Raw genomic sequence first — 26,093 nt, 5'->3', positions numbered from 1 at the left:
ATGTAACTATGCTTTTGCAGGAAATCAGATGCGTTTTGTTTGTGAGACAGGATAGTTGCATAACCAGTCGAGAATAAACATGTTTGCAAGTCCCACCACAAAGTACCAAAAAAGTACCCCAGCTGATTTGGTACTTTTGGTCCTGGTAATTCACTGGAAGTCAATGGAAAGTGCAGAATTTTTAGTACCAAAAGTTTAGTACCTGATGCAGAGGAAAAGCCCCCTAGGTTCCCATTGTCATACTTGTGAAATTTTTTCAATATAGTTGAGAAAGGTTTGAATATAGGTTATAAAAATAATTATATAATAATCGATTAATTAATTTGTAAAAATTAATGACATAATGCATCAAGTTGTTCCCTGAATAGTCATAATCAAATTGAATCAGCTTGGGGTCAACGATTTACACCCCTGCTTCCTGGCCCTGCTTCTTGAAGTGCCTGGTTTGGGTGGCCAAATTAAAGCCATTCCTGAGCCTAGAGCCATATTGAGTGGAGAAGTGACACCACTGTGATCTGGCTGTGGTTGCCGGGAAACACCAGACCTGGCAGCCAAGCTGTGTTTCTGTGCGGGTTTTACCAACACCACGGTAACAGCGAATCGGCCCACACGTCTGCCTTCACATGCAGATCCAGAAGAGGCACTCCAGCAGCAGCATGGACGAGCGGCCGTCACCTTCGCTCTCGGCCCGAGACTACGTGGAGTCGCTGCACCAGAACTCCAGGGCCACATTGCTGTTTGGCAAGAACAACGTCCTTGTGCAGCCGGTACAGAGATTTTTACTGGAGTTACTGGAAGTTGGTTTACCTTCCCTTTATTACAGACTTTTACAAACAAGAAACTCCCTTTTAGCAGTGGTGTGCATATGCTTACTCTTCTATATGAGGATATTTCATGAGATTGCTATCATGGTCCTGTTCTATGCATTCTGACCGCTTCTATAGCAAGCTATTTCACAGGGAGTCTCCCTGCCATGATGATTCTCTTCCAGAGGGATGATATGGAGGCCATCCCTGGCTACCTGTCCCTCCATCAAACAGCAGATGTCATGACCCTGAAATGGACTCCCAACCAGCTGATGAATGGGTCTGTAGGGGACCTGGACTATGAGAAGAGGTGAGAACACTGACCAGACCAGCTTCTCTGTGGCTTCTGCATAGTGGGGAGCAAGTTAGGGTGGGGAGTGAGGCAGCAGGTCCCAGCTTAGGCAAATCTGACAAAACCAGGTGGTCTCTTTTTACCCAAATTCTAGAAGCTTATTTCTCAACAAAGGCTAGGATCACAGACTGGCATTGCATTTGTTCACTTAATTTGCCTTCTGGCGTTATTAAATATCTGGGGTTGATAATCATGCGGTTGTCAGGGTACCCATGAGGGAGAATTGACACTATTTTTTTTCTGAATACCAAAGCTGCTATGAAGCAAGATCAAAATGAATGCGCCAGACTTAAATCACAATAAGGTTTCAAAAAAACTTTCTGTATTTGGTGCTCCTATGCATTTTAAAGAAAGGGTCTAAAATATTGTTTGCCGTGAAGTATTTTTCAACCCTTTAATATCCATCCCCAGAGTATTCAAGCAAAAACCAACAATCAGAAACACCTGGTAGATGAAAATACCCGTCTTTGTAAAGAGAGAAAAATAATGCAGGTCATCATAGATTTACAACCGCGATCGGTTCCGATTGACCAGTCGTCAGTCAGCACTTCATTTTATATGCAAAAATTATCACATGTATGATAAAACTTAACTTATGTTGTTTGGTATTTTAAACTTTTTTAATCACAATTTTCTTAGTTCCTTATTGATATAACCTTAGCAGGTGTGGGTACATCTCTGACAGTGTCTGATGGTCAGGTGGAACCTTAGCAGGTGTGGGTACATCTCTGACAGTGTCTGATGGTCAGGTGGGACCTTAGCAGGTGTGGGAACCTGTCTGACCGTGTCTGATGGTCAGGTGGGACCTTAGCAGGTGTGGGTACATCTCTGACCGTGTCTGATGGTCAGGTGGGATGTTAGCAGGTGTGGGAACCTGTCTGACTGTGTCTGATGGTCAGGTGGGACCTTAGCAGGTGTGGGTACATCTCTGACAGTGTCTGATGGTCAGGTGGGACCTTAGCAGGTGTGGGTACATCTCTGACAGTGTCTGATGGTCAGGTGGGACCTTCACAGGTGTGGGAACCTGTCTGACTGTGTCTGATGGTCAGGTGGGACCTTAGCAGGTGTGGGTACATCTCTGACAGTGTCTGATGGTCAGGTGGGACCTTCACAGGTGTGGGAACCTGTCTGACTGTGTCTGATGGTCAGGTGGGACCTTAGCAGGTGTGGGTACATCTCTGACAGTGTCTGATGGTCAGGTGGGACCTTCACAGGTGTGGGAACCTGTCTGACCGTGTCTGATGGTCAGGTGGGACCTTAGCAGGTCTGATGGTGTGATAAAAAAGGCAGTGTACTTTATTGCAGTGCAGTACAATCTGTGAAATCACCAAGGATACGGCTAGGAGCTCTCAGGACATGTGGCAACATGTGTGACCACTGGAGATGAAGCAGTATGAAAATTTTATATTACGATTATAGTGTCCAAAATTAGCAGTATTGTTAAAATGTGCTGAAAATGACAGGAAATGATTTCACCAAGTGTTGTATTGAAAACCACAAATATGATTAGCAACACGATGCAAAATGTGTTTACATAAAATACTAGCCATTGGGAATGTTATTATGGTTTACTGTGAAACCGTTTCATCCCTAGTTACTACACCCCTCTTGAAAAACTATTATTACAAACAAAAAAGCCTGTCTGAGAGCTTATTGCTGGGCCCTACTATGGGCCTGGGGCAGTACAGAGCCTGATGGTAGGTGCCTCTGTGTGAAGGCCAAATAATATTTAGATCCTCCCCTGACCTCCTAGAGATCTACAATTATCCATATCCCACACATTTCTGAGCCTCTGGGACGACTGTCTTTTCCCATCACCTCTGTCCAATCCACAGGATATTAATTACGTTATGCATTTGTTATACACCAGTTACACTGTACTCCCTGTGGGTATTTCTCATTCAGTGGGCTGCACTGCATTTTTAATTAGTTGTTAATTTTAACCGATTCTATAAAGCCCCTCTCTCCGATGAATCAAAACAGCTGGCAGCTGACTGAGTCAGCTTTTCTGTATGTGGGAATAATTCTGATGCTAATGTGATTGCTTGCAGTGTGTACTGGGATTATGCCATGACGATTCGCCTGGAGGAGATTGTCTACTTGCACTGTCACCAGCAGGGTAGGCTGCTCTCTTACACCCCCATCAATCCATGCTCCCCCTCTTCCACACTATAAATTGATACTTTGCTGGTTAACATGTCTAAATATACCAGAAATCACTCTGCTGCTATATTCCTTTTATGAGTAAGAACCTTGTCAAGAATTTTTAAGAAAAATCTAGCTTCTGTTGGGATTAATATGAAGAAACACAAGCAATCTGTAGTGTAATATGTTTCAGTATAGTAATAGACACAAAGACCATTGTTGTGCAAAACAGATATTAGGTTTAGCAAGTAAAAATGGAAATTCAGTCCATTTTTAATAATTTTCAGTTGTTCTGTCTTTGAGGAGTCATGTTTAAAGAATCTAGGCATTCTGTGGTGATTAAAGAGCCATAAAAATACATTTGAAAAATTCAGTAGGAGTGTCTCTTACCAGACATCATGATCTGATTATTGTCAATTATCTACAGACTTTGTAGTGAGCAGTTTAATGTAGAAACTATTTTCTTCTACCAAACTCCACACACCTGTCGTATCACTGTGCAGAAGATATTGCTTGGGTGTTCCTGCTCGTATCCTCTGTGCAGTGATACGATTGGTTTGTGGAGTTCGGAAGAAGGAAATAGTTCCTACATTAAACTGTACGCTACAAAGTCTGTGGATTATCTTCAATATCCCGCTCATGATTTCTGGTAAGAGACACTGCTGTTGAATTTTTTTAAATGTACTTTTTTTGCATTTTAACAAATGCCATTCACTCACATTATATTTGAGGGAGGCCCAAAATTTCTATGGCCAATATCTCTAAAACTAGGCATCTCCCAGCAGAATATCCTAGACGCACAGATAGCACTAAAACCCCCCTAAAACATATATTTTTCAGTTTTGGGGTGAACTGCCCACTGATGGGCTCTGAGTGTTGAGGATGAGACTTAAGGGTGGTAAACTAAAGCATTTACTAAACTGCAAGTCAATGAGACGTACCTTAGTGTGTTCATGTATATGTGGTGTAGGATCATGTGTGTGCTTTCAACATTCTTTCTTACATTTCCCATACCCCCCCTCCAGTGGACAGCGGGGGCACGGTGGTGCTCGTGAGCCAGGATGGCATCCAGCGGCCCCCTCTGCGCTTTCCCAAAGGGGGGCACCTCCTGCAGTTCCTGTCCTGCCTGGAGAATGGCCTCCTGCCCCATGGACAGCTAGACCCTCCCCTGTGGTCGCAGAGAGGAAAGGTGTGTATGTGGGGGCATTTCCACTGCACCAGGTGCCAAAGTTTTAGTTTCCATTGATTTCCTGCCTGGTACCAGTTCCAGTACCCATACCAGTTCCAGTACCAGTACCCGTACCCGTACCAGTACTGAAGTACCAAACCAGCTGGGGTATGCCTTTGGTACTTTGGAATGGGACTTGCAGACGTGATTATTATTGGTTGATTATGCAAATAACCTGCCTCTGAAACACAAAATACTGGCATCTTAAAAAAGCGCTGTTAAGAACTCAACAATGATAACCACAACAGTGATAATCACAGTAAAATGATTAATAATAATGGATGGATAGGCAAATGAAGAGAGCCAAGTTTTAATTGCAGTCTGGTCAGAAGAACAGATTCAATGAGACATGAATTGCTTGACAAGAAATAAAAAGTATTTTGTAGAATATATAGGATTGCATGATATTGGAAAAATTTCAAATGTTGCAAGGTGGTTTTCTTGCAATAAATATTGGGATATTTATAAAGCAAAAAAAGTTCAAAATAAATCAATATTTCACAAACCAGTTCAGGAGCGATTAAAACGGCAAGGATGAAAATGATCGTTTCTGAGAGCAAACAACAGTAAACGTTAAACTGATTTTTCATTCAAATGGCAATGCTTGCTAAGTTTTGTTTTCTGTAAAAGATTAAAAATGATTTAGTGAAACTTAACCCCCCACACTATAATCTCCATATAGTATGATGGTTTGAAAAACCCTGATCTCAAACCCAGCTGACCATGGCTGTCCTTGCAATGTTAGAATTGCATGTGCCTAATATCCCATGTTGGTATTAATATTGCACATTGTAATAAGTATATTATAAGTATATTATAAGTATATTATAGCCATTTTTTAATTCAGTAGTAAATACCCCTCTTCAAGTTGCGAAGATGTCATTTTACACCGGTGCCAGTTTTTCATGCCAGTGGAAAACAAACACAAAAATGACTACTGACTTTATTACTGTTCTGAAGCACCAAAAATTCTGTAGCTGGTGCAGTGGAAAAGCGCCCTATGGGAAGACACTGTGAGACCCTGCATGTCACCCTCAAGCACACAGAGAGCAGGAAGCACCTTAAACTTATAAAGGTGGTCTAGTGTAATCAATGAAAGGCTTCAGAAAGAATGATCGTCCTTATAGGATCAGATATTCTGAATCAGAATGTCTGTGTTGAACTCTAACTCTTCCATTACATCTCTGATTCAGTTTGTATAATGTGCACATAAATTTAGCCAGTGTTATCTTTGTGTGTGTTTATTTATTTGATGGAGTGCTTTTATTTCAATGGTCCCTGCAACCCCAAACCAGACGCACATCTATTATGTATATTTGCTTCTCACTGTTGTGCTTTTTTTCCTGGTTGTTTTATTAAAGCAATCCAACTTTTTCCTATTTCAACAAAGTCTTTAATATTTAGTTGTATGACATGCCTGCCCATTTTGAGTGAAGAATGTAAGAGCAGAGCAGGCAATAGAGCAGGAACAGAGACCTTATTACAGTCGATTTGCGTGCAGTTGCCCTCACCCCTGATAAAGATGTCATAGCTCTTGGTATCACTTGCAAAAACAACTTTTGAAAGAATAGGACCAAACTTCCTCGTCTCTGCCGGAACATGTGGATGCCTCATGGAGCCAACATTAGCAAAGGCTCCTGGCCACTTCTCTCACCCCTTGAGATTAAACCAATTTTCCTGCCAGGAGAGAATAAAAATAATAAAAAAAGAATCAGAATGAGCTACAGGGATCTCCTCGAGTGGGGGGCAGCATCCCTAGAGAGGATTGCTGTTATACCCAAGAACAGAGTCGCTGCTTTAGGAAATATAAATAGTCATACCTCAGCTCACAAACTTTCGAGGACTCAGTTCTCGACCCGAAAAGTTCGCAACCTGAATCAGTTTTTCCCATTTAAAATAATGTAAATACAAATAATTCGTTCAAACCTCAGAATCACAGAATTTTTTTTTAAAAATTATGTTTTTTCTGTGACCAAGAATAATGACTTAAATTAAAATAAACTTAAAGAGCAAAAAAGGGAAAGAGAGAACATACGTTTACAGAAGGCGGACCAATACACAACTGAGCATACGCTTGTTGGCGGGCCGGTCGCTCAAAAGACGCCAAATCACGGAAAAGAACCACAAAACATCCCCCAAAAAAACTAAACAATTAACATTAAAAGACTGAGTAAAAGTCAAATACAATACAGTAATTTTGAAAAAGTGATTTTTTAAAATTATATTGTACATATTTTTCATATGCCTAAATTTTTTATGTACATTTCGTGATGCCATGCGTTGTATGGCGATGAACTTTTGTTTGTACTGTAAACAAACAATACGCAGTTGCCACTATGTGTGAATGGAGAATGTAACACTTAAATAGGAGTTACTTAATTTTTGTTATTAATGAAGTACTGTAATTTTATGTATAGATATGTGACTGTTAAAAACCATCACAAACATGTTTATCAATCACTGAAAGGTACCGCTATAACAGAACGTTCTCTCAATTTTTTTCTTTTTTCAAATATTCGACCTTTAAAGAGGTATAGTAAAGACATACATCTACAACAAGTTTTTTATACATTCCACACCGTTCTTGGGCATAATGTACACTTCTTCGTGTTTCAGGTGGTTCTTTGGGACCCTTTTGGGGGATGTTTGTGTTCGCAGGCTGAAACACGATACGCAAACCCGTACAAAAATTTTTCGAACATCTGGTTCATAACCCGATTTGTTCGTGACCAGGACTGTTCGTGGGTCGAGGTACCACTGTAGATAAAAAATGCAGGAGCCTTTGGAACGTGAGACCATTGAAGCACTAGTGTGGGTTATACTTTATGCTTTTGGTTATTTAGCTACACTTTGTAACAAAATTTTTGTTCCTCAGTTCTCATGTACGGGTACAATAAGGGGTGTTATGCATGAAACACCAAAAGGCAATCCAGTCTATGTACAGTGAACAAAATGCACAATTTATATTGACCATCCATCCATCCATCCATCCATTAATCCATCCATCTTCTAACCTCTTATCTCATACAGGGACATAAGGGGGGCTGGAGTCTGGAGGCAGCATTGGGCATAAACCTGGGGCTTAGCCTGCATAGGATAAAATAAATGTTTAAAATAATCATCAAAACAGTTACTTAAGAACTAGAAGATGTAGACCAGTGGTCACCAACATGGTGCCCCTAAGGACCACATGAGTCACCTGCAGACCTGTTCTAAAAATAGCACAACTCACCAGTGAGCAGCATCTAAAATTTAATTTTATCCTGTTACTATTCTTCTTTAATCACATTTGCATTTACTGTATATAGACTTGAAAATGACAATATATAAAAAAAACATTTAAAACATGTTTATTATACATGAAGTTTAGATAAGTTTAGGCAAGCGTTTCAAACTGGTAGCCCTTCGTATGGCTCGGTACCCGAGAAGTAGCTCTCCGTTTCAAAACGGTTGGTGACCCCTGATATAGACTTAACCTTAATCTCCAGTTTACAGCTTAACCAGAGGAGGCGCAAACATCAATGAATAGATATGCTGCTTCAAAAGTAGTTCTCTGCTTATTCTGGCTCTGCAGTACCTCCCAAGTTAAACTCCACAGCAGAAGCAATACAAGCTAAGCCAGGTGTTCTTTGTTCTGCATGGCGTGTGTCTCCAGACCCTGCACTCCTGACCACCACCGAAACGAGCTGCCTTGCGAATCTGTGTCCCCTGGCGACAGTATGAATGGTCGTGATTGGCTGCGAGTGAAGGTGTAAATGCCGCTTGATCCCGTCTGCTATGTGTGCTTTGAGAGTTCTGCATGCGGTCTGATGGAAGGGCTGTGCCGTTCATCGCGTGGGAAGTAGCAGGTGCATAATTCGATACTGAAGGCAGAGTAATATGGCCGCTTCTTAATTCAGCCCAAAGGGCGTTAAACCTGCAGGTTTGCCACCTGGGTGGGATAAAGTCTGTTTTTGTGGTTAAAGCCCACAGCCCACATGGAGCTCATGTTAATATGCGTGTGATGAACCGTGACTCTGATCATTAGCATTACATAGCAAATAGCATGTAATAAATTCCACTGTTGCTGAAAAACATTGCCCTGATTGCTCTATTTGAATGGCTTCTCTCACCCTTTGTGCATAAATAAGCGTCTTCCATTTGTTCCATTTTTATCACAGGGAAAGCACAGCCACTGGCTTCTGGAGGTGGAACACTTTACTTTGGATATTTTCTTTGTCTAAATTGGTGTGTTTATCCTCCTGAGACCCTACGTCCTCATATACTGTAAGGACATCATTTTTGTTTAAAACTACTAATTGTTAAAAAAAAAAAGTTTGTTTTTTATGATTATAAGGTCCTACTAATCCCAAATAGCTAAAGGAAATAAAACATGCACACCAAACAAAAGCCCGGGACTCAGGAGGTTATTCTTTTGTGACCCATGATTCACTGGATAAGCTGATAGAGGAAGGATGGATCTTCTTCCTGACATTGTAGAAGGTCCTCAGTGTTGCTGGATAAGCCACTAACATTTCTTTTTCCCAGGGAAAGGTTTTCCCAAAACTGCGTAAGAGATGTCTGCAGAGTTCGTCAGAGTCCACCTCCGACAAAGAGGAGGATGAGGCCACAGACTATGTCTTCCGCATCTTGTTCCCTGGTAGCCAATCAGAGTTTGGTAAGTGACTGTGCACTGCCATCCCTGTTAAGGATATGACACATTTGATTCTTGTTTATAGTTTCTTCCCCTTCCATCTGTCCGCCTGCTGAGTTGTTTATTGATCCGATACATATTTTCATTTATCGTCGTTTGTTTGTAGCATTGTTCTTCTGTTCATCGTATGTCTTCATTCTTTGTGTTCATCATTGTTTGTTTCAGTGACCGTTGCTCCCAGTTGCCCCCTTGCTCTCCCCCTGCCCCGCTCCCTCTCCTTGCACATGTGGAGAAGCCCCTCTCGGAGGTCCAGGACCTTGGTGGTCCCCAAGCACTCCTGCAGCTGCCCTGGACCCCTCCAAGACCCGAATTCACACCGCTGTAAAGCTCTGCCCCTCGTGCTTCTCCTGGCCAGTTCTGCCTCAGATGCTCCCCACCCGAAAAGCTCTGCCTTCCCCCTTTCTGGGCGTGTCTTAAGACAGTGGTGGTGTGGGTAATCAGAATAAGAGGGATACATGGGTGAACAATTAGCTTGACAGAAAGACATGCTATCATCTGGCTATCGCTTTCCTTTCATCTTATGTCATTTTCCATTTCATGCTTATGTGTCCTGAGCAGCCTTGTTTACTTCTGAAGGATTTACTTCAGCTTTATAGTGTGTGTTTGGGTCTCTGCATGTGGTGTTGAATTTGGTCCAAATCTGTGTAATCCAGCTTTGGTTCACAGCTAGTGATTGACCTCAGATTCCACGATGATCACATCTTGCTGGCACGTTGGTGCTTTGTAGTCCCTGCCAGGTCTGGGATGTTGGCTCTCGTAAGCAGCAGGATAACGAAGGTGTTGTCTGTGCCTCAGTAACCCCAGACCTGATGGACCAGGGGGCAAGCATGTGGCACCCGACCCCCAGGAAGTCCTCCTGCTCCTCCTGCTCCCAGAGTGGCTCGTCGGATGGGGGCCCCCCCAATGGCTGCAACCAGGAAAGGTGAGGAGGCCCCAGGAACCTCCATCTGGTGACACAGGGTCACATTATACAGTTACTGAAGCGCTATGTCACCCACTGTAATGCAGATAGGATCCGGTCATGTGATTATCATGTGGACAACTTCAGCCTCACTTGCAAGATTTGCTTGATATTCCATGAACAGCTTAATTGGAATAAACTAAATTCAAAGCATGTGATTAACTGAGAGACACTAAGCCGTGTATTTTTATTATTGTGACTTACAATGCTGCCTATTGAAATACGGGATAGATTACTGGATAAATTCAAGTGCACTGCTGAAGGGTGCTATGATTGGGCCCTCTGGGACATCTGATCCTTGACCATAACCAATAGGATACCAGATTGGTCCTCTGATCAGAGCTGTGGTCTGTGGGTTCACCTCTGCAGGGCCCCCCTGAAGCTGCTCTGTGACAACATGAAGTATCAGATCATCTCCCGGGCCTTCTATGGCTGTATGTATCCATCTCTCCACGCAGTTACTCAAACGTCATCTTAAAGCCCATTGTGATGGCATTTAGTAAATAGGCATCCTAAGGTATATGATTACCATTTTTTACTTTGACCCAGTATTAACTTTGATTCTTTTTTGATGACTTATGAACCCAGCTGGTCATTTTTTTTTCAATGACCAGCATTGATTCGTACCAAAGTGATGGTGAAGTGACCATTTCAATTTTTAAATCTGAAAACCCTGAAGATGTTAAAATTCACAAGCCGAAGTTAATTCTGTGAGTGAGCAGCCAGCGAGCAAGAGAAGCTGCCTTGGATTCCATTCATGTCTGATTTTCTGTAAAGGAGCTCTTTCTGAACATATTCATATTTGCAGCTGTTTACCTGCTACCAGCCTTAACAATTTATTGAGATTCTCTTGTCTGGCAGTAAATACCTGTATGCATATGCTAATGCTAGAGTTGAAAGGCTGCATTTAATGATGTGTAGCGGAATCTCACTGATCCTAACTATGGCAGTGGTCTAAGTGAAGTGCCTTATGTGAAATGCCTTATGTGAAATGCCTTAAGTAGGAGCCTCTAATCGCTCTCGATCCCGGCGTGCAGGGCTGGCGTACTGCCGCCACCTCTCCACGGTGCGGACCCACCTGTCCGCCCTGGTGAACCACACCATCGTGGATCCCGACGTGCCTTGCGACGCCCGCGGGGGTCTCTCTGTGGAGGTGTGGCGCAGCTTCCTGAAAGACTGCACCGTGAGTGACCCCCCCCCCCCCCGCCCCCCACAGGATGCCAGAACCTCATGCAAGCCGGCGGCGCTGTTTATCGCACTCGTTTGACTGCGGCCCTCACACTCTCAGTCACGCGGCCATATGCGGCCGTGACTAAGGTGCTTACAGGCTGCCAGTAACAGACACGGTAAATTATCGCGGCTGGTGATGATCTCTCCGCTCTGGGTATTTTTGTTTTTGCTGAATTTTGTTCTGTTAAATAGCTGTTCTGATTATAATCTATTTTTCCATTTGCAGCCTTAGATTTAATACATTTAGCATATTTGGCAAAATTATGTGAATGGAAGAATATTTCATAAGCAATATACTGGTATGAAATAATTATGATTAGTTATAGTCCAGATGAAACTACACAATGTAGCTATGGGCTAAGAGTAGATTCTGATTAAGGTGAAAGTTTTTTACAGACGAAAACAGGACAAATTAGTCTAGATCCTGCTGGGCCTCGGACTGGGGCTACATTCTTCACCCCTGCATCACCCGGCACATGTCGGCTGATGCCGCACCTGTTATAAGGCGTGTTCCTGTGCGTGTCACGTGTCATGTCTTAAAACCTTGGTTTCTGGTTGTTCGCCAGGCTTATGAAGAACAGGAGCTGCTGAGGCTGGTGTACTTTGGGGGGGTAGACCCCTCACTGCGCAGAGAGGTCTGGCCATTTCTGCTGGGACACTACCAGTTTGGGATGTCAGAGGCCGAGAGGAAAGAGGTGTGTTTGGTGAATGTCCTGTGAACGGAAAAGCTCTTCAGGGAACGATCCCCGGCAGTCCAGCTAAAGCAGAACCGTGTATGAACTGCTTCAGGTTTCAAATGGAGATTTTATAGAATGCTCTTCCACTGGAAAAAATGGACCTTAAACTGGAATTCTGCTGGGAAGTTGCTACTGGCTTGTAGCATACTGCATTCTGTGGTTTTGTCACCCAAATAAGACGTTCCTGAAATGATTAGGGGAATGTGAATGATTCCACACGAGCGTGTTTGGCTGCTCCCCTGAGCGGCGTTCTCTCGCCCCTGTGTGGCAGGTGGACGACCAGGTGCGTGCCTGTTATGAGCAGACCATGAGCGAGTGGCTGGGCTGTGAGGCCATCGTCCGGCAGCGGGAGAAGGAGCAGCACGCGGCTGCCCTGGCCAAGTGCTCGTCTGGGGCCAGCGTGGACAGCGGCGTGCAGCGCATGATGCACCGCGACTCCACTGTCAGCAACGAGGTACCCAAGTGGGGCATCCCGCCATAGCACCCCCCCACCCACCCCGACGTAACCATAGCTGCTGTTTTACTCAAACTATGTTTTCTCTCCCCCGTGACCCTACCCTGGGGTGTGTCCTGTTCCCGGTGACCTCATCCTACCCACACCCCCCCCCCCCCCACACCCCTATCTGCACTACAGTCCACCCAGAGCTGCAGCTCAGGCAGACAGAGCCATGCACGACTGCAGAGTGACTCCAGCAGCAGCACACAGGTACTGCGCACACACACGCACACACGCGCACACACGCGCATACACACTGCAGCGTGCATTCAGCTGTGTCCACACCGCACTAATCGCCGCAGCGACACAAAGTGCTGCATACACTGTATATTTCCGCTTCCCGCACATTTCGCTATCTGCTGAGCCAACACGGACTCCAAGCGTTTCCAAAGCCCACCTGCATCGCTTGCAGCTTCACCGACTCCACATCCATTTGTTCCTCCCGTGGCAAAAGTCATCACGTGACACAGGGATGGTTAGGGGCTTTATTTGTGGATGGAAGTGAAGATGGGGTTTAACAAAACCAAATGGAAAGGCATCTGTTCTGCCTTTGGTATAGGGGAAGCACACCCGAAGGTAAAACAGGCTTGTGGAAAAGGCTAAAACAGGGCACAGGGTTGTGGTATCTTCTGTGGAGTTTTGAGAAACCTAGAACCCAATCTTAGATGGGTGCTAAAACAACACAGGTGAAATTAATAAATGGCCTTATCACCTGACTTTGCCTGACCAATGGGGAGTGCTCACCTGTCTCAGTCTGTCACTGATCTATTCTGGAAACTCTTTGCTCATTAGGCGTACCTAGCCATGTCTGTTTTGCTTTATTTTGGGACCTTAGACCTGCATGTGTTCTCTTTTCCGACGTTTGCATTCTGTTTATGTGTGTCATTCTGTGGTGTCATCGCATAATTTGTATCTGTTTTGAACTCAGCATGACTTAATGCAGTGTGCACTCATACTCGATTAGTCTCCTTATTGCCATCTGTTTACATAACCGTTTCAGTACCTTTTACGAGGTGACAATAATTGGATTCTTGATCTCAAGCCCAGTTACTCAACCTGCTGCTCCATTCATGTAATTATTTAAAAATAATGTTTTAACCTCTACATTTATTAAGCTGTATTTTAGGTAATGGCATGTATAACTATCAAAATTTCAAAACTTTTTCCGTCTGTAATTTCAATCTGTCATTTAAGTAATGTTTATATTCCTTAATTATAAACTTAATTTGAATTACACTAAAAATGTTTTAAGATTGTACACACGGGAATGGAAACGGTAATTAACAGTCCTGTCATCCAAATAACCTTCAGCTTGCAGTCTATAAGAGTCTCTGTCCTGATTCTCTGTGCCACTTGTGTCATGTGAAACCCGATTAAATGTGCCCCTCACCAGTGGCTGCCTGGAGTCTGTCTTCTGGCTTATTTCATTGAACGTATGCCTGCAGAAATGGATGATTTTAGGGTTACAAGGTGAAACTATAGGTCTACAGTGTGCCTATACTTAACCCAGCCATTTTCCAGAACCGCTAAACCAGGATAGGGTCACAGTGAGCCTGGACACTGTCCCAGGAAGCAGGGGGAATAGGGCGGATGAACACACACTCACACACATTATGGGAAATTTAGAAATGCCGGTTCAGCTAACTGCATGTTTTTGGGAGAGCCCAAGAATCAAATTCCAATCCCTGAAACTGTGAGCCATGGCACCTACTACTGGGCTTCTACTGGGCTGCTGTGCCTTCTACCTTAAACTCAGTATTGTGCATTTTTGCTTGAATGTTACGGTATACGTATGTTCAATATTTCTCATTTTTGCATTTATGAGCTTGTTCCTGAAATATCATCAGTGAGAGCATTCCGCCCTCCCAGCTACCCTGGGCTTCTCTGCCCCTCCCCCATTCTCTCCTCGGTCACGCTGTTTTTCCCCGGTTTGTTGCTGCAGGTGTTTGAGTCAGTGGAGGAAGTAGATCAGATAGAGATGGAACCCAAGGGTGACGAGACCAAGCAGGTTCCCAAGATCCCCAACGGTGCCCTGCCAAATGGTACTAGCTCCCCCGATTCGGGACACCCCTCCTCCCGCAACTTCTCCATCACTTCTGGCCTCTCGGACCGCTCACTGAGCACTGAAGACAGCAGTGCGCCTGAGCCGGCAGCTAAAGGCACCTCTTTCCAGCCACAACTTCCTCAGCCAAGCCCAGTCAAGACAGAGCAGCAAGCTGAGCCCATTCCTGCTGCCAGCATAGACACCAAGCTTCAGGTCCTTCCAGAAAAGGGATCAGCTGCCAAGGAAGGAGCCAAAGGCATTGAAAGACAGGAAGCCGTGGCTGTAGATAAAGAGGTCGTCAGCGTTGCGGAGATGACGGCGTGCAAGACTCAACAGACAGGGGGCGATGTGAGTCTAGAGACCAAGGAAGCAGGGATTCCAGCAACACAAGCCGTCACTGCTCCAGAAACTGTCAAGGCAGAAACTCCTGAAACAAAGCTGGTGTCCAAGTGTCCCGAAGCATGGGGGGCTGAGGGTCGAGAACTGAAGGAGCCTGACGGGCGAGAAGCAGTAGCCCAAGGTTCAGCAGCAACTGACGGCCCCCAAAATGCTAAAGAAGAAGCCAAAGGTAAAGAAATGAAAGAGGGGAAACCCACAGAATCCGAAGAGATCAAGGTTCAGGAGAAAAAGGAAAATGGAATGAAGTTCATGGATATTAACATGCCTAAGGTGTTTGAAACTGGGTCCAAATTGCTGACAGCTACTGAAATTCCAAGTTCTGTAAGGACTGAGGAGGTCCTGCTCACTACAGACTCTGATGAGTCTCCTTCTGCGATCGAAATGGAGGAGATACCTCTGGTTGCCAAAGTGTCCATGAGCCCATGGGACAGGAAGGCCCCCTCCGAGAGCACCGGAGACTCGCTGTCAGCCCTAGCAGACAGTGTGGGAGCGAGCCCAGAATTGGAGGATGCGGAATTGGGTCCGACAGGGTTGCCGGTACTGGAACTGCGGCTGGAAGATGAAGTGGGGAAGGCCAGCCCAGAGGGGAGCGGGTCGGCCCTGTCCGAGCCCGAGATGGAAAGCCTCTTCCCCCAGTTTGATTCCCTGGCCGTCGGTGGGGAAGTGAAAAATGAAGCTGCATCACCCGTCTCCTCCATCGGAACCACCTACTCCGTAAGACCCTGCTGCCGTCTGGATCATGTGAGATTAGCACATTGGATGCTGAGCATTAGCTAAAGGCATGATAAGAGAGCTGCTTCAATCACTCATGACTAACATGGTATTTAATTCCCATGTCTTATTATTGTTGATTGTTATAGCAAGAACTGCTAGACATGTACACCATCAACCTTCACCGAATCGAGAAGGACGTCCAGCGTTGCGACAGGAACTTCTGGTACTTCACTCCCGCCAACCTGGAGAAGCTCCGTAACATCATGTGCAGGTGCCCATCAGAGTTGTCAATGTGCATCCACACGCAGAGAAAGCCCTTATTAATGCCTTCTCAGGAGTTTTTTGGTAATTGTTAATGTAACTTCAGCATGTCCTTATCTTCACAGCTACGTTTGGCAGCACCTGGAGATCGGTTATGTCCAGGGTATGTGTGACTTGCTGGCACCCCTCCTCGTCATCCTGGATGACGGTGAGTCTGTGTTTTTTCCAGGAGTTGAAAGAACTATCCCTATAACCAAGAAGGCTGACTGACTCACCCTCTCTGTCTCTCCCTGACTTGCCATAGAGGCTATGGCTTTCAGCTGCTTCACAGAGCTCATGAAGAGGATGAACCAGAACTTCCCTCATGGGGGTGCCATGGACACCCACTTTGCTAACATGCGGTCTCTCATCCAGGTAAAACGACCCTAATCTGGAAGCAGTGACTCCTCAAGGGATCAACAGAGAGTTTCTGAGGATGAAACTTAAGGGTATTTTGAACTTGGGGCAAACGACGCACTGTGTAAACTCAGTTGTTATTGTGGGCTCTTCACCAACATTATGCTGATTTATACCTCTTCTGTTATTGAATTAGAATGCAACTAGAACACACTAAGACTGCAGGAACTCAGGAGTGATAGTTTTAACCATATTGCCATGAAACATAAAAATGTTTAATTCAGGTAGCGTTGCTATAATTTTTCCCCAGAAGCTGTAGAGCAGATGGTGAAGAAAATTACTGGACAAAAGTAAAAGTTGGTGTGTGTGCGTATGTGTGTGTGTGGGTGCGTAAATGTGTTTCATTTTGGATAGAAGCTTCTCCATTACCTTCTCTCTCTCTCTCTCTCTCTCCACTTCTCCCTCCTCTAGATCCTGGATTCCGAGTTGTTTGAGCTGATGCACCAAAATGGAGACTACACCCACTTTTACTTCTGCTACCGATGGTTTCTGTTGGACTTTAAACGAGGTAATAACCTTCTGCGAGGATCCGCTGAGAGCAGTGCTCGAATGCAAGTGCCTGTTCTTTGAAGGTAGTCTTTTAATTTAATACATCAAACAGCTACAAAAATCAGTATAAAAAAAAATTCTGTTCCATGAAAGCATGATTTTATCTGGCTGTTGAGGAGGTTGCTGCTACTCCACTTCTCCATCTTTGCATAATTTTCTGTTCTTTGAACATTTGCATTTCTCCTTGTGAGATGAAGTGTAAAGTGAGTGTGGGACTTGCCAGCTCTTACCACTGACCTCCAACCCCTTTGCTCTCCACACCCCTCCAGAGCTGGTGTACGACGACGTGTTCGCCGTGTGGGAGACCATCTGGGCCGCTAAGTACACCTCCTCAAGTCACTTTGTCTTGTTCATTGCCCTCGCTCTGGTGGAGCTCTACAGGGACATCATACTGGAGAACAACATGGACTTCACGGACATCATTAAGTTCTTCAATGGTGAGCAACTTCTGTGGTTTCACCTCAGAGCCGCAGTCAGACAGCTGCTGAAAAAGATATGGCTCAAAGAGAACCAGGAAACTGATGTGTGCTTATTTCACTGGCACAAAATGGCTGCCATATCGCCCCATGATGCTGCAGTTGAAGGTCTGTTGTTACTCAGAAATGGTAGAATGTAGCACTCTGAGTGCGAGAAGAACAGTCTGAGAAGATTACACTGTTGTCATTGTTAGAATGAAGCAATGAATGTGTTATTACTGGTCATATGCCTTATTCTTACAGAGATGGCGGAGCACCACAACATCCAGCACATACTGAATCTGGCTCGCGACCTGGTGTGCAAGGTGCAGACGCTCATTGAAAACAAGTGACCCCACATGGCCCCACTTTCTGCCAGTTCCCGTGAACAGGCTTCCCAGTTTGCTGCTTGTCTCAGCCACGTCTGACCTGGAGTCTCGTATGCCGTCTGTCACCGTGCAAAACTGTGTATCATTGCCTTTTGCCATTCAGCATTCTCCTGCATCTGCCAGTATGTGTGTAATATAGCCTACTGTAACAGGTAACAGTTCAGGTATGAAAACTCAATGTGTATTCTGTACTAAAAGAGGCACATGGCCCGGAAGGATAGTCTGATGTCACCTCTGTAGAACCTTAGTAAGTAGAAGCAATTTGACTGACGGTGTCTTCATAAGAAAGATCAGGTTTTCAGGTCAAAAGTCACTATAGAACTGATTTCAACATGGTGCATTCGGTTCTGACCATCAAATACTACTTCAGTGTTATGGTCAGGCTGAGCCATCTCCTCCTGGAACTTAAGCTCGGCTTCTGGACTGTTCTCTTAGAGAGCGGTTGGAGAGAGTCTTTCCAGCTGAGTTTGCAAATTAAGCACGAGAAAACATTACAGATCTCAGCCACAATATTTCTGAAGCATTTCTGTATTCGATTGTCGAGGCGCTTCATATTGGTGCAATTGTAATGGCTCAGTTTGTTAGTCAGCAGGAGGGCAACATAGAAGTCAATTCAGTTGGGGTAAGAACATGTTGTGAAGTCATTAGTTCAAAAGGAGAAAAGGCCATTTAGACGGCACTCAAAGTGCATTTATACAAAGTTCTCTATCTGGCATGTTTCACAACAGAAATTAGTAGTTTCTCAGTGTCATCAAACTTTCCGAAAGTCATGCCCATTACATAAACACACGATATCACCAGAAAACTATCCATTACCTTTGTGATGAGATATCCTTGAAATAATGTTTGAAATTTATTTGCCTTAATCTGTACGGTCCTGACTATCGATGTTCTCACATTTTAACATGGTTCAGTTCCAGCTTGCTTTCCAGTATGGCCTTCAAAGTTAGGACTGACTTTTGGCCTTATGACTAACAGATACACAAATATCTTTAATCATTAAAATGTCAGAATGCTTTCTGTATGTCAGATAAAAAAAAGGCTAATTTCAAAATCCACATTTATTATACAGTGCTTCTGACTGAAAAATGGCATAAAACTTTTTTTCATGGAAATATGTCTGGATGAAGAATTTTGAATTGATCCAGTAGAAATTTCAAGTGACAGTACAAAGGTTTCCTAAAATCATGCAAAAATGTAAATGAGCTAATTTTAGTAAAGTCAGTTATTTATTTGAATAATTGTACAATTATACAATGCATTCTATTATTGTTCACACACCATTGAGGCTTTTGTTATAAGGTATAATTACCTTCCCTCAAAACTAGCATCGGTGTAGTATCGTCTTTGTATGATGGTTTTATTTTGGTGAGCCTGCCTGCATATCTGCGAACCTGTGTGACTGGAAGCAAGATGGTCCATTGCATTCTGGGAAGAAACATGAACACTGTTGAAAGGCTGTCAGCAATGTGTTAATGCCAATGTATTATATTACATTTTTATTTTCCCCTCCTATGGCATTGGTGTCTGTTCCAAGATAAATCTATATATTGCTGTCTGTGTATTGTACTGTAACAAGGGGAAATTAACAAATGTAATTAAAAAGTGTCTGTGTATTAAGAAAAAAAAACTATATGATATATGTAATATATATAGAGAGAGAAACGTATATGATGTATATGTGAATTATGGTTTTCTGGACAAAAATGAATACAAAATACAAAGATATAATACAGTGCTCTTATTTATTTTTTCATTATTCTTCAGTGAATCACTGTATATTATGTAAATCTTGTGATGCTTATTCAACGTTTTCTATTGTCAGTCAATATTTAAAGTACCCCCATGCCTTGTAAAATGTATTTTATTTTCATGAATCTCCCTCAGTACCATTCCTGTGTTTCAGGACTTATGTTGATCGATAGGAATGGAGTCCATTTTAACATAAATAACAACAAGTGTTTGACATAACACTGAGTATTATCAAAGTAAAAATGAAAAACCTGGAATACCAATACAAGTAAACTATTTCCTAAACTGTTTCCTATTCCTAAGATAGATATAAGGCATTTGCAGTTAGTTTTTATACATTTAGTTCCTCAGGTGACACATTTTTAAATTCAAAGCAACTTCATACATCTGCATGTGTTACTGTAGAAATTTATGTGTGGTTCCTGCATTAAGGTAACAGATTTACATCTTTAACCAATATGACACCTGCAGCCCTTTTGTAGAAAAGAACTTTGTTCAGCACTGTGTTTTAGAGACAAGCTGTAACTTAACTTGAATATGTCACACGAAGGTCTCTTTCACCCTGCTCTGAAAGTGACCTTTTTTAAAGTCTTACAATTGTTTCACATTAATTATGCCACCTAGTGACTTAATGTACATTCACTTGTGCTATAAGAATGTATGCTAGAATATGCCTGTGCACTGTTTACAAAGATGTATTTGCCAGAATTGAATGCAGACTGCTATTGCTGCCTTGGGGAAGTGTCATTCTTATTCATAAAGCAAACTATAGACCGCCTGCCCCCTTTACCACACAATGATTATGCTGCAAAACTAACTCTTAACTAATGGTACAGGGGACAACTTACATTTCCCTACATTTCTCACATTATAGAACTGGACTTCCATTCCTATTCTTCAACTTCCTGAATTCATCTGTGTTTTTATGTTGCGGATGTTTCTTGTAATGCATTTAATGGTAACTCTTTGTGACTGCAAATCACTGTATGTTACAGCAAAATAACAAGAAAAATTTATATATTTTATTGATTTATTTACTTGAATTTGCTTTTTTTCTAAGCTAATATATTTGTTATTTTGTGGTTGGTCATAAACAGTATAATGCAAACAAATTCTAAATATTAGATGGTCTATGTATTTATAAAAAACCCAATAAAATGGAATTCTTCTTATTTTTCCAATTACTGTTTCAGTAGACTGAAATATTTATCTCTTTCCAAATAGCTTTAAAAACATTAGTTATAATAATAATAATTATTTTTCAGATGAGTGAAAATGAGTAACAGAGAGTAACAATAGGGTGGAAAGGACCACAGTGTACTGCTGAGGCATCTGTCTGAACATCAGAAACAAGAAATTAGGTGGTATGAGTGGTTTGGGAAATTTTGTAGGATCCTTGGAGAAGCTTGACAATGCATCTTTAAAAAGCAGTTTAACCATCTGTGAATTTCAGCACATAAAAACTTATCTACTGGATTTTCACTGGTAAATTCAATATTAATATAAAATGTGAAATTATACTAGTTATCACTGCATTCACTCTAGACACAGACGGCACACCAATCCACAGATAAAATGCACTAATTCCCTGTACCCATGATTGTGAAAATCTGTACTCACTATAAAATCACCACATATATTTAGGCATAGATACAAATATTACATAGCTGGGGGTGTGTATCTACCAGGTGTATTCTGTGTCTCTCCCACTGCGTCATGGGAGACACTCTTTGAACACCATATGCATGACAAACTCTCATAATTATAAAACTCAATGCCTCCATCATTTCAATATATTTCACTTGTTATGACATATTTATTACATTTCTATTCAGATAGGCCATTATTTTGTCCCCCGTGAACTTGCGTGAAGTTTTATTTGTGAATTTCCAGTTTTCATAAAATTACTCCCTAATAAATAGCATTCAAAAAAGGACAAATACCTACCCCAGTTTCTCTGTTTTACAGGAAGCTCCTCTTTCAGATGAGGGTATGTGCTGGTATTAATGGCACAGCATTAATGGTATGGCTTATTAGCCACTAATTGGATTGGGGCGCGTACTGGAATGAAACCCGCAGATTCAGGACATGCTATGAATTAATAACAGCATATGAATTTAGCTGTGTACTCTGGAGGATATGCCCAGAGATACAGACTGCATCAGTATCTCTCCTCATTACCTCATATGTAATCAGAATTTGCATTTATCCAGTTTAACATACAGTAACCATACCATAAGATTATCTTCAAGCCATTTTAAGAGTTAAGTTGTCCGCATTGGTTTTATTGGACTGTTTGGTTTTTGCTGCCCCTTCAGCAAAAGCCTGTTTACAGCAAAATTACTGCAGTCATCCTCCTAACAATGTGTGGGGAAGCTCAGAGGAAAAGGAGCAAGGAAATAGGCTTTTCCTGTCTCCTCCCAGTACTGCCCAGGACAGCACTGCCCCCTGTTGTCACAAAGGAAATAATAGGTAACCAAAACATTTATACTAGATCATTATAATGGCTCATGAGGAAAATAACATTTTATTACTGTAATGAAATTTGATTTTTAATGAGTAAATGCTTACTAGTCACATTTACACAGTTAAGCTAGGCATTTGTTTTAAAAGAAAAATGTAAGAAATTGTACGGATGCATGGAAACTACTAGTTTTGATTCCTTTCTGCTGCATATTTTTCCACTTTTTGTTTTTCCATATTCACTTTTCTGATACTGGTTGCTAAGGAGCATCCCTTTCATTTAAGTACTTAAGCCATGAAGTGTCACACAGAAGGTGAAGAGATCACTTAATCCTAGCTACTCTGACTTTATTCCAGGATTCCTGTATAATAGTGAATCCTAGAGCAATGAAGTTATTCGTGGTCTTGTACTCCTGCTTTGGTTATCGCCAGACTCTTAATTAAGATTATTTACACAATCGGCCTCATGTTAAAGTTGTACGATATTTAAAAATTCGTGATTATGTTTTTTTCATGCGAAAACTAAGTTTTGCAGCATTATAGCAAATGTAATGTTTACCAGTTGTTTGCATCAATAAATCTGTTATACCAAAAATTGCACTATAACAACAAAACAATGATAATAAATTATTATTGTTGTTATTATTAATTATTATTAATAATAATAATAATAATTTAAGAATCTGGGGCCTGTACTACGAAGCGGGGTTACTGACTTATCGGGGTAACTTGTCGAATTTAAGGTAGTCTGGGCAAAACGTAAGTGAACGAATATGATTTAAACTGTGGTACCTTAAATCCAACAAGTTACCCCGATAAGTCAGTAACCCCGCTTCGTAAGTTCGTAGTACAGGCCACAGGTACAGGGCCTGTACCTGTGGCCTGTACTATATAGAACTTACGATGAGTGGCAGCCACTGGCACTGATTCTCCCAGTTCAAACGACCGGAAATCACGCACCTTCCGGTTCAGCTCCAGAGTCCAGCCCCTCAACCACGTGTTTCATGAAAAACTGTCCCCCTGTAAACAACGCTCTGCGAATTTAACTTCCCGTTCACTTGCAATTTGTTTTTTGGCTTTTTAAGGTCACGATTGTGTGGAGAAACATTATCAATCATTACTTCCGTCTTTTTCCCCCCACCATTTTTAGGGGGTACCTACTTGTGCTACATAGATAGATTTTATAAAGTGACAGTTTATGTTAGCTGTACTTGGCTAGCGACTTATCGGGAGGATGAACAGCGTAGGGGAAGGCTGCACGGAGCTCAAGCGTGAGTACGACCAGTGCTTCAACCGCTGGTTCGCAGAGAAGTTTCTGAAAGGAGAGCGGGACGGCGACCCTTGTACGGAGATGTTTAAGAAATACCAGCTCTGTGTCCATGTAAGTAAATGCCATCGATTGGAAATGACCAGAAACGACAGCAGACATCCCACCGCTCTCGGAAGCTCGGGGAGTCCGGCGGATCCCTGACACCTGCAAATAAAGCGCAATGGCCCGTAAAGCTGTCCTTCCGCACCGCGGCAGTATAATTAGCCAGCAGGAAGTTTTTCCGCCGTAAACCCGCCCCAGCCGGTCGCCAAATCTTACGTCCAGTACCCCCTCCCCGGCGTCCCCGCTTCCACAACCAGCTAGGCTTGGGCATTATCGCATTTTTAGTACCGTCATACTATCCAGAGATTGAAACCGCGCTATACGGTATTTTAAAACAAATCCGGTATTTCCAGGGCGAGGGACGAACAAAAGCCCCCAACCCTCCCCAGTTGTCCCTCGTATTCCTCCCTAAAATCAATATGCCTAAGATGGGATGTCTGCAACAGTGACATTAATAGATAATAATGATGATGATAATAATTATCATTATGTTTCTCATTGATCTCTACTTTTGGACTGTTGTGATATCAGGGGCCTGTACTACGAATCGGGGTTACTGGCTTATCGGGGTAACTTGTCGGATTTAGGTAGTCTGGGCAAAGTGTAAGTGAACGAATATGAAGTCCATTTAAACTGTGGTACCTTAAATTCGACAAGTTAGCCCGATAAGCCAGTAACCCCGATTCGTAGTACAAGCCACAGGAATGCGTTCATCTATAAGACTAGTCCAATAGTTATCAAATTAGCGGTTAATTTTAGTATTCGTGTAGTGGTGCTTTTAACATTTTCCGGGATTATTTTAGGGATACTGTTCTTCGTCATAGTATTTTTCATGTGTCTTTGGAAAATAAATGTAAGCAATGTATCGTTTTAGTCCACACAACAATAATCAAAATCTTTCGTGTTAATTGTATATTCGCAGAAGGCCATCAGGGATAAAGATATTCCAATTGATGTGGAATTCATGGGACCGAACAAGGAGAAACCGGAGTGCTGATGTGGATAATGAACGTTGAATATTAATGTTACACTTCAATCTCATCTTCATATACTTTTCTTTAAGGAGGCGTCAGAATGAGAATTAACATGACCTGACTGATGTGTTGTAATCACTCTTCACGGGGCAAGTGAAAGTCTAATACAAGGATTTACAAGTTCAGATGAAAAACATGGGTTATGGATTAATTTAATTGTATGGAAGAATTTCCTTTATGTATTTTTTTCGTTTTTTATTGATTATTATAGGAGGAGCCATCCCACTTGCTTCAACCAAGTTGTTTGTTAAACTGTTTTGATTGTTCTCTTTGTATTGCATAAATTGTCATGCAAGAAACAGGTAGAAAGGCATCTTAAAGTATACCTTACTTTAATACACAGTTGTACAGTGTATGATTGTGTATATGACAAATTAAACTTAAAACTTGAGGAAGCTGTAAGTTTCTTTTTACAAAGATGGGGTTTTTGTCATCAGCTGCACAAAGAGCTAAAGTTGTATTTTCTACAAAAATATGAGTGTAAAAAGCATTTTATGATCTTTCAACAAATTCAAAGAAAGATTAAATTGAATATACTGGATGAGACCCACTGGTGAGGATGGGTGAGTGCATTTAAATTTCATACTTAATACATTATGATACTCTGATGAATTAGATGAATAGAAAATGGGTGCATATGTTATGTTCTATTAAAATCTAGCCTATTTTACTAACGACAGGAAAGAAATACAAAGACCTTGTCTATCAAAAACTTAAAATAAATTCATGAAGACACTGAAGTGTTACTGTGGCTATATTTTTGGGCTATATTATAGGCTATAATAGAAATCTGTCTCCACAGCGTAATGATTGATTATTACATTTATTACAATTAATGCAAATAGCATTAATGAGCTTAAACACGAGTTCAGAAAAGTAAAAATGACTCATTTTTAACTCAAAGCATTTTTCACAGAAAAACTATTGGGTCCACAGTATTAAGATTTTGCACATCTTTATTACAAAAAGAGATGAATTTTATAGTTTTTTCATGGAAATCCATAATATGACCTGCAAATTGGCGTGGAATGACCTGTTCGCGAATCTCATAATCAGCATTTAACCAAAGTTAAATACAGTAGCCTATAAGTTAAACAGAACCACAATAAAGTAAATAACATTAACTTACCCCATTGGCTACTTACCTAAAGAATTTAACCTTCATCTAATAACACTCTTATCTTCACAAGACGAAAAGATCGATTAGTCACCAAACAATGGGGAAAATGCGCTTCTTTCGGGAGTAACTCAATAATACAGAACATTGGAACAAGTTCAACGCTACAGCTTGGTTCCGCTAACCCTACAATAAACACGAAAGAGTAAAACTAAAATTTAGACTGACAGTTGTCGTTACACCGAGTAATAAAGATTATTGTTTTTGAGTAGTAGAAAGAATATTGAATAAATAAGTACAATTGAATGAGGAAAAGTTTACCGCCCGAACAGGGACTTGAACCCTGGACCCTCAGATTAAAAGTCTGATGCTCTACCGACTGAGCTATCCGGGCTCTTGCAAAACTACTGTACTCCATGTCTTTGGTAGATTACTATATA

At 42.1% G+C, this 26,093-nt stretch overlaps 2 protein-coding genes and 1 non-coding gene across 4 annotated transcripts in view; 2 read left to right on the top strand and 1 right to left on the bottom strand.

Annotated features, from left to right (window-relative positions):
- sgsm1a (small G protein signaling modulator 1a) overlaps positions 1–20,848 on the top strand; it is a 49,068-nt gene extending 28,220 nt beyond the window's left edge. Inside the window, exons 9-27 of one of the 2 annotated variants that reach the window (XM_023833399.2) lie at positions 630–767; positions 992–1,116; positions 3,210–3,277; positions 4,329–4,492; positions 9,059–9,188; positions 9,390–9,545; positions 10,020–10,146; positions 10,555–10,619; positions 11,223–11,368; positions 11,982–12,110; positions 12,424–12,606; positions 12,787–12,858; positions 14,591–15,805; positions 15,952–16,076; positions 16,192–16,274; positions 16,371–16,480; positions 16,934–17,030; positions 17,341–17,508; positions 17,791–20,848. In XM_023833399.2, coding sequence (XP_023689167.1) covers positions 630–767; positions 992–1,116; positions 3,210–3,277; positions 4,329–4,492; positions 9,059–9,188; positions 9,390–9,545; positions 10,020–10,146; positions 10,555–10,619; positions 11,223–11,368; positions 11,982–12,110; positions 12,424–12,606; positions 12,787–12,858; positions 14,591–15,805; positions 15,952–16,076; positions 16,192–16,274; positions 16,371–16,480; positions 16,934–17,030; positions 17,341–17,508; positions 17,791–17,879 — 3,390 coding nt within the window. In that variant the 3' untranslated portion in view covers positions 17,880–20,848. The remainder of the gene's footprint in view (positions 1–629; positions 768–991; positions 1,117–3,209; positions 3,278–4,328; positions 4,493–9,058; positions 9,189–9,389; positions 9,546–10,019; positions 10,147–10,554; positions 10,620–11,222; positions 11,369–11,981; positions 12,111–12,423; positions 12,607–12,786; positions 12,859–14,590; positions 15,806–15,951; positions 16,077–16,191; positions 16,275–16,370; positions 16,481–16,933; positions 17,031–17,340; positions 17,509–17,790) is intronic. The other variant, XM_023833400.2, reaches the window with a different exon arrangement.
- A 2,282-nt stretch (positions 20,849–23,130) lies between these two features.
- On the top strand, positions 23,131–24,927 carry LOC111854906 (TP53-regulated inhibitor of apoptosis 1-like). The gene is made up of 2 exons (XM_023833402.2): positions 23,131–23,511; positions 24,425–24,927. Exons 1-2 carry the CDS (start codon positions 23,365–23,367, stop codon positions 24,497–24,499), a joined length of 222 nt encoding a protein of 73 aa, XP_023689170.1. The 5' UTR covers positions 23,131–23,364; the 3' UTR covers positions 24,500–24,927.
- A 1,047-nt stretch (positions 24,928–25,974) lies between these two features.
- Positions 25,975–26,047, bottom strand: trnak-uuu (transfer RNA lysine (anticodon UUU)). Its single transcript has one exon. It is a non-coding gene; the product is annotated as a tRNA-Lys (tRNA).
- Positions 26,048–26,093: the final 46 nt, after the last annotated feature.

This window comes from Paramormyrops kingsleyae, chromosome 2 (genome assembly GCF_048594095.1).
Source record: "Paramormyrops kingsleyae isolate MSU_618 chromosome 2, PKINGS_0.4, whole genome shotgun sequence".
Taxonomy (NCBI): domain Eukaryota; kingdom Metazoa; phylum Chordata; class Actinopteri; order Osteoglossiformes; family Mormyridae; genus Paramormyrops; species Paramormyrops kingsleyae.
The sequence above is the reverse complement of the archived record's forward strand: the minus strand, read 5'-3'. Positions and strand labels throughout refer to the sequence as shown.